General features: G+C 48.9%; 1 protein-coding gene across 1 annotated transcript; it reads left to right on the forward strand.

Annotated features, from left to right (window-relative positions):
- The first annotated feature begins 769 nt into the window (after positions 1–769).
- On the forward strand, positions 770–8,391 carry LOC101644133 (orthopedia homeobox). The gene is made up of 3 exons (XM_004703525.2): positions 770–812; positions 2,069–2,478; positions 7,861–8,391. The coding sequence occupies exons 1-3, from the start codon at positions 776–778 to the stop codon at positions 8,389–8,391; spliced, it is 978 nt and encodes a 325-aa protein (XP_004703582.1). The 5' UTR covers positions 770–775.
- Positions 8,392–8,399: the final 8 nt, after the last annotated feature.

The raw sequence follows: 8,399 nt of genomic DNA on the forward strand, positions 1-8,399 counted from the left end.
CGCTCGGAGTTCCGGGCCCTCCGTTGGGCTTTGTAGGCCCGGCCCCAGACGCGGCGCCCGAGTTGCCGAATTGCGGGCTCAGACCACCTGGGCGGCAGGGAAGTCCGGGAACCGTCCCGGGGCGGCGGCGCGGTTTCCTGGTGTCCAGGATGGCTTGCCTAGGGCAGCCGCAAGCAGGGCCGCTAAGCGTGCGCGGGCGGGGGCGTCTCCCGGGTCACGCGGGTGTCATGCCCTCCGCTAGCGGCTGCCCTGCCCTTGCCCCTGGCAGATTCCAGCTCCGGGAGAGCGGCGCCTTTGAAGGGCGCAGGGCGGGGCAGGGGGGGAAAGGAAACGTGTACCCGGAGAAAACCGCCAGGAAGCGTTAACTAGGGCCAGGCTCGGAAGCCCGGAGAGGCCGCGGCGGCCGCCACCGCTTGGGCTGCTGCCCTGGGGCTGGAGCCGCCTGAGCTGCCGCCGCCTCCTCCGGGCGCGCGGGCGGGCGGGCGCGGGCGGGCGGAGTGGGGGACTCTCCGGGCGCTGACATTTGCAGGCTGCCCTCCTGATTGGTCCCCTCGCCGAGCTGCTCACGGGTTCATTCAACTGTTAAGCACCTCCCCGTCTCTCTAAAGGACATTATAATGCAAGAAGCCCCCTTTTTAACCACAAACCGAATTTTCTTTCATTTAGGTGATCTATATATATCTATATCGTATAGCTTATAGCTTATATCTATTTTAAATAACTTAAAGCCGCTAAAATTTGGGGGGGAACAGCTTTCGCCCTGGAGCGGTGCGCGATGCTGTCTCACGCCGACCTCCTGGACGCTAGGCTAGGTGAGTGCGCGCCTCTCGCCCTGGCAGCCAGGAGAAGCCGGGGCAGGAAATTGTCAATTTGTTCCTTATTTTACCTTAATGCGCCCTAAATGGACTAATTTCTTTAAAAGTAATTGTGCTGCATTAAAGTTTAATTTGATTTAACATCGTCTTTATTAAAAAAAATCTATGGAATATGTAGATCCAAAAAAGGAGTTGGGGAATGTTGTTACTTTTTGTTTTTCTTATTTTTAATTTTCCCCACCCCCTTTATATTTTTGAAAGGCGATCCACCCCGTGATAATTTGTTAGGAGGTGTTTCTCTTCTCTCCCCTCCCATTTATTTTTATTTGGGAATTCTTTCTCTTTCTCTGTGCATTTCCCCCTTCCTCCTTTCTCTTTATCCCTCACCTTATTCCTCCCCGTGTAAATATGGGCCAGTCGGTAAAAATCTGGCAAGAAGGCGCAGCCTCTGCCATGCAGCTGGATTTGCTAAGTGTGCTGTGGGGAAAGGCGAAAAGCCCCATTCACCCTCACGGGCATCCCGCCTTCTGCAAGGGGCTCAGAGGAACGCGCCCTTTATTTTTTCCGGGAAGAAAAAGTTGAATTCTCTCAAGTTCGATCCACTACCCTGTCTCTAAGAGTTTGGTTAATGTTGTCTGGGTGCCTGGGCTCTGGGTTTCCGGTTTAGAAATCGTGGGTGATGGATGTGACTCCATTTCCCCCAAACATTCTCTCTGATTCGAGGGGGAGGCGGAGCTGATTTGGGTTGATTTCGCGGGGTGGAAGGCTTGGAGACACATTCATCTTCAGGAAGGTGAGAGGGCGATCGGCTAAGGACCAGCGAGCAAGAGTTCGCCGGTTGCCAAAGGGCAGGTGGGGCTGCAGCCAAAGAATCCTTTCATTTCTTGTCCTCCTTCCAGCCCCACGACTTGCTCTTGGTTTACTGGAGCGCCGAGGTACGGTTTATGCAAGGAACTCAGAGCATGTTTTATGGCCGGGCCTGGGAATGTTTTATAGTGGGAGAGACGACAGCGTGTGCTGTTTGCTACGCGAGCCTGCTGCGGAGGAGAGAAGGGCAAGGGCTGGGAGTTGCTACCCCAGCCTAGCTGTCCAGATCCCGGGGAACTCCGATGAGCACGCCCGGAGTTTCGTCCGAGGGGCGCGCGCGGGCGCGCAGGGAGCCGAGAATGAGTCTGCCGGAGGACCACGCCGGGAGGACAGTCCCTCCTGGCCTCGTCAGGAAAGTAGTGACCGCGACCCTCTTGCCTTCTCAGGTATGAAAGATGCCGCCGAGCTTCTGGGCCACCGGGAGGCGGTGAAGTGTAGGCTGGGCGTGGGGGGCTCCGACCCCGGGGGTCACCCCGGAGACCTGGCGCCCAACTCCGACCCGGTCGAGGGAACCACGCTGCTGCCAGGGGAGGACATCACCACCGTGGGCTCTACCCAGGCCTCGCTGGCGGTGAGCGCCAAGGACCCCGACAAGCAGCCGGGGCCGCAGGGCGGCCCGAACCCTAGCCAAGCGGGCCAGCAGCAAGGCCAACAGAAGCAGAAGCGCCACCGGACGCGCTTCACCCCAGCCCAGCTCAACGAGCTGGAGAGGAGCTTCGCGAAGACTCACTACCCCGACATCTTTATGCGCGAGGAGCTGGCGCTGCGCATCGGCCTCACCGAGTCCCGAGTGCAGGTACGCTGGGCTAGGGCGCCGGGCCAGGAGGCGCGGGAGGGTCAAGCCAAGGGGAAAGGGGTTTCCCTTCTGCCTGGATCCTGGGCTGCGTCTCAGCCGATTCTGTGTTTCTGGTTAGCCCCTGTTCTGCCCACTGTGCCCGATCGCCGTCTCCAGTGGGCGTGCAGGACCCCCATTCGCACCCCACTCTCACCAGCGTATCCACAGCCTTCTAGAGACCTGAAACCTGAGGCCCGCATTGTTCAGTTAGTGGCCAGGCTGACTTTTTCCACTGGAGGAGGGAATCTCCGCCGGCTCCCAGGCGCCTAAACAGAGCGCGCACCTCAACGCTCGCCCGTGTAATTGACAAGTATTTCACGATCCCTAATGAGTTTGTGCTAAGCGCCTGGATAAATTCAGGACGCCACACTCACACACCCAATATAAAAAGGGAGGAAGTAGGACGACAGAACAGGTGCCTTATTTGGGGGGTCAGGAACCACACCCTGCGGCTTCTTCTGAATAGGACTCTCCAGCCTGCTCAGACAAAAACATCCTCTAGCTTGACTATTTGCCAGGGGGCTGGGCGGTGGTCCACAAGGGCAACTGGAGTGATCGGCCAAAGCCTTAGATTTGTAGATTCCCCTAAGAAGGAAAAAAAAAGACGACTTTTTGCTGTGCACACGGCCAGAAGAAAGGAGCGGCCGGGAAAGGTTGACAGGTAGTAGACAAAATCATTATTAACCCCCCTATATCTGTCCAATCACCATCCAAGTTGAAAATAATAAATCATCAAGAAAAGCACATCTATACCTCTCCTGAAAACTGAGGACTAAAAGCATATGCCTAATTAAATCCAAGGTATTTTATCCCCCCCCCCTTTTTTACGAATGAAAAGAATATGTCAAATATTTCATGGACAGGTGCTGGTGGTGAAATTGGAAGAGACTCAATTAGTCTCGAACTATCCGTGGTGCTGAAAAGCTTCCTTTGCTTCTCGGACGTAGGTGTTTTCTATCAGCCCAATTGGTTGAGCTAGAACCCGCTGTTATAAGAAATTAATCACAGTCTTAAGTATTCTTAAGTTTAGCATTTCAAAGATAGTGCAAACGGGGGTGGGAACGGCACATGTTTCTACACAAAGAATCAGAATATCAATGTCATTGAGGATGGAAAGTCCTCAAATTAATAAGGTAATATTAAGAATATAACATAATGATTGATATATTTACTCAGTAGAAATCTGAGTGGTTTTCTTAGGGAATTATTGAAAACCTGAACCACTAACTGGCCATTAACATTACACACAAAAGAGTGCAAATTGAATTGTGCAAATACATTGTTAATGCTCTTTAATTTTATTTACCTTATACCTTTTTCTAAATCTGAAATTGAGCTCAAGCTCTTACAGGTAAATAAAGACCTTTCAAATACCGCCACTACTGCAAATTATAATACTGAGGTGTTAAAATGAAACTGGAAATTTACAAATGCATTTGTAGAGAATCTTATTACATATTAATTTTTGTTTTATAATTAAAAAATGGTTGCTTAACCTAGCCATACTAGTTATTAGTTTGCATTAAAATAGAACTCATAATCACAATTGTACAACTGATTATATATATTCAAAAAGAAACCAGTCTATTAAACTTTATTAGCTCTTCCAAAGGTTAATGACAATAATTCTTTTAATAACAAAGTTTTAAGTGAAATAAAATGTAAGCTATGTAATAGGAACAGTTGCTTTCAAAAAGTACACAAAAGAATTTGCAAGATGAAAGAGACAAAGTACTTTAATGGTTCTAGCATAATGTTCAACCAGAGATAATGGCTTTAGGCTGATGATAGAAACAATTTAAAAGAATGGCAATTTCAATATTTTTAAAAATAATGTTCCATAGTTTAAAAAGTAATCAGATCAACATAACCTTCTTAATTAACATTTCAAGATGATTAACATTATGTAGTGCAAAAATAATTTATGGAAAATGTATTTACTTCACAATTCACTGTACTTTTGCTCCTTGACCAAATCCAAATTAAATAGTAATTGGTTTATGTTCCTATATGATGAGTACTTTATAGGTTTCTTCATAGTTAACAGATTGCCACACATTTTTTCAGTATGTGGACCCTCACATGGATTAAAAATGATTTAAACATTTAATTTATTGCAATTAAAAATGCTTTTTGACTTCAGGCTAAATTATACAAGATACTTATTTACTTTCTGTTTCTTTTTGGCATACATTACACTTTTAGGGATTTGTTAGAGCAACTCTACTCACATGGAGGCCAATTTCATGTCTGATACTGCTCCCCTTTTCTGGCGACTGTAATAAAACCATTCTTTTTATAGCATGCCATTATTAGAAACCAATTTCAGAATTATTTATAACCTGGAATGGCTTATTAAGCAGCAATGCGAGAATCATGCAAATTATGCGATCAAATGCAATATAATAAGCATAATCATTAGTCTCTAGCATGGATTAATTAACTTTCAATATTTTATTTACATAAAAACCAAATCAGTGAAATAACTTCTGCACAGTCAGGCTTGCCTTTCAATATTTTATTCGAACAAAAATAATGTGCTGTAATTCCATTGACCGTGTCCCCCAGAATGGCCCTGTCACCTGCCACATCTTAATAGGGGGACAAGCTGAGAGTATTTTCTAGTTTTCTAATGGAATGAGAAATTGCATTTTCTTCCTCTCCCAGCACTATTATAGTGTAATGAATTCAGCCCAGAGTTCACGGCTGGCTGATCGAAATGAACCTGAGATCTAGGCTTTAATACAGCTCCCCAGATTTCCTCCCAAATCTTCACATTAATCATTTGCTGGATTCCAATGAGATCTTCATAAAGCGTTTGCTTCGAGGTGTGTGTGTGTGTGTGTGTGTGTGTGTGTGTTAATCTTCTCTCCCTCTCCTCCTCTTTCTCCATTTCTGAGCCATTTATAGCTAGAGAATTAAACGGGCTATATATTTTAAAATACATTTACAGTATGTCTATATTACTGTAACAGCAGATATCATGAAAGCGGATTTTTAGATTCCAACCTCCATTAGATCCTCACTGTTGTATTAAGCATTCTTAGAGAAGAGCTGCATTTCAAACCGGGTACAAAGTTGGCCTGTGACTTTGGTTAAGGTATTTTCTGGAGTTGTCCTCTGTGCATTCTCTAAATCTCCCTTAGGTTTTGCCTGCATTCTAATGCGTCATGCTCTAGTTTTCAAGTGGAAACATTTCACATTTTAAAAACATATGCATCATAGGTTGGAATGAAGTGCACAGATCCCATGCAAATCTCCCCCCTTCAATCCCACTAAGCCATGAAACATAAAAAATGTTGTACCAGCCATTTGACTACTAACCCTCAAACATAATTGAGCACGATTTTTGATGGTTCCTTTAATATTTAGTTATTTTCTGCTGCTCTTTTGGCCTGTTCATAAACTAGAAACCTTTCTGGCAGTCCGATTTTCTAATGAAATGCTGTAGGGCTAACCCTCTGTGTTTCTGTTTGTTTGTTTGCTCTTCTTACCCCTGCCCCAAACATGCAAACATTTTGGTATTAGGAACCCATTTTGATATTACAAATATCTCTCAAAAATTTATCTGGGTGTGGCATGTTTGGACTCCTGGTCACATCCTGGTCTAGGGCTCTGTCCCATCTTCCTCCCTCTGCTGCCCCCCCCCCCATTTCAGCATTGGATGGGCCCCTCAAAGCCACCTGCTAACAGCTCAATCTGCAGTGGGCTGCATTGATCTCATCCACCATCGAGGCCTCTGCTGCCTCATTAATCCACCAAGCCAGCCACTCAGGGTCTGCGCAGACACTTGGGTAGGCAGTCAACGTGGGAAATGGGGTAGAAACCAGAGAAAGACAAAGTGGTGGGTGACCTCACAGGTATGGCAGAGAGGCAAGTAAGACCCCAAGATTGCAATGCAATTCATACTAGTTAGGGAAGAGTGGGTCTTCCCTCAAAGGAGTATAGAACACCACTGTGTACGGTGGGGGCTTGAAGAGGGGGTGGTGCTTGATGTAGATGAGTGTAGGTTGATCCATTCTCAAGATACTCAGGCTCACAGAGTACACACCAAATAGAGTGAAGTAATGGGTGAATAAGCTTTTAACACTAATGGGAGTGTCCAATTGTGTCTGCCAAATTCGAAGAAGAAACTCAATTTATACCTGAGCATTTACATTTTGTACTGAAAACCTCCAGCTGACTAGGTGTTAAAGTAGGCACAATGGCAATTATTCTGGAGAAAGAGAGAGATCTCATTCAAATGTGTGCCAAAGAAGGCAGCTTACTTGGTTTACTTCAGGCAGAACTCATCTCCTGCCGTAGTGAATTTGACATCTGTAGGCCAAAGAGCCTGGGAAGGTCTGAAATCATCAGGCTACTGTTGAGAAAGTGTAAGAGGCTCGTTTTTCGTTTGGGAGATATTTGATCAAATATGTCTTTCTGGAAAAGATGCCTCCCCCGACCCTGAAAAGCAAAATTAAAAAGCTAGTGTGAGCTATAAACTTGACCTCCTTTAATTTGTAATGACCAGAGAATTTGATTTTAGGCTATGTAGATGAACTGGGGGCGACTTGAGGGAATTGAAGGCCTGGGTGCTTGAGATAGTAAGTTTTTGAACCGAATAGGCTTGAAGGCCCTGGGGCTCAGACTCCAGCAGCAGTTTCCACACATCCCACAGTACAGACAAAGGTGTCCTTGGCGTCGTTTGAGAAGGAAACACGAAGACTGAGTTGTAGAATCAAGTGCAATCTGAGGAATTAGAAGGCAGCAGTGACCCAAACAATGTTGGCTTAGTGGCTCTCTTTCCCACCATACCTTTCTGCGCTGTCAAACGTGGCCTTAGGGACTTTCCTTTGTCTTCTGATTTTGTTACTGGCGATGTCATCCCCAGCCCTGCATCAATTTCCAAATTTCCAGCGTTTCTGAAAAGTCAATACCCCATCAGTGTTAAAAGGCATGCTATTAAGCCACATGGGTACACATGTTTATCTTCATTTGTACACCTGTGGGTTGAACCTTGACACACGCCTGCCTGCAGACCCGAGTGCCTGTGCAGTGCACAGAACCTGTCAACGTGCAGGGGCGTGGTGAACACCCGCACCAGTCTGTTTGCCCGTGCGCTGCGCTCCAGCGCGAGGCAGGCCTGTAACGCAGGCGCCTCTGCTTGTCGGTGCGCGGGGAGCCAGCTGCCAGGGACCGGTGAACAACCAGGGTGTAGCCCACGGTGTGAGGACCTGTCGCGGTTCCGGGAGAGCCGAGTGAGTGTATCTGCCCGGGACTCCTCGGGTTCCAGCCCCAGCTGTGCGGGTGGTCCGGCGCGCTAACGGTGCCTTGTCTGTCTCTTGGCCTCGCCCCCTCCAGGTGTGGTTCCAGAACCGGCGAGCCAAGTGGAAGAAGCGCAAGAAGACGACCAACGTGTTCCGCGCGCCGGGCACGCTGCTGCCCACGCCAGGCCTTCCGCAGTTCCCGTCCGCCGCGGCCGCCGCTGCGGCCGCCATGGGCGACAGCCTGTGCTCTTTCCACGCCAACGACACACGCTGGGCGGCGGCCGCCACGCCGGGCGTGCCCCAGCTGCCGCTGCCACCCGCGCTGGGCCGGCAGCAGGCCATGGCGCAGTCGCTGTCCCAGTGCAGCCTGGCGGCCGGGCCGCCGCCCAACTCCATGGGCCTGTCCAACAGCCTGGCGGGCTCCAACGGCGCCGGGCTGCAGTCGCACCTCTACCAGCCCGCCTTCCCCGGCATGGTGCCCGCCTCCCTCCCCGGTCCCAGCAATGTCTCCGGCTCGCCCCAGCTTTGCAGCTCCCCGGACAGCAGCGACGTGTGGCGGGGCACGAGCATCGCCTCCCTCCGCCGCAAGGCGCTCGAGCACACAGTCTCCATGAGCTTCACTTAATACCGCGC

This window comes from Echinops telfairi, unplaced genomic scaffold (genome assembly GCF_000313985.2).
Source record: "Echinops telfairi isolate 266 unplaced genomic scaffold, ASM31398v2 ScPeMD7_7469;HRSCAF=8507_1, whole genome shotgun sequence".
NCBI lineage: Eukaryota > Metazoa > Chordata > Mammalia > Afrosoricida > Tenrecidae > Echinops > Echinops telfairi.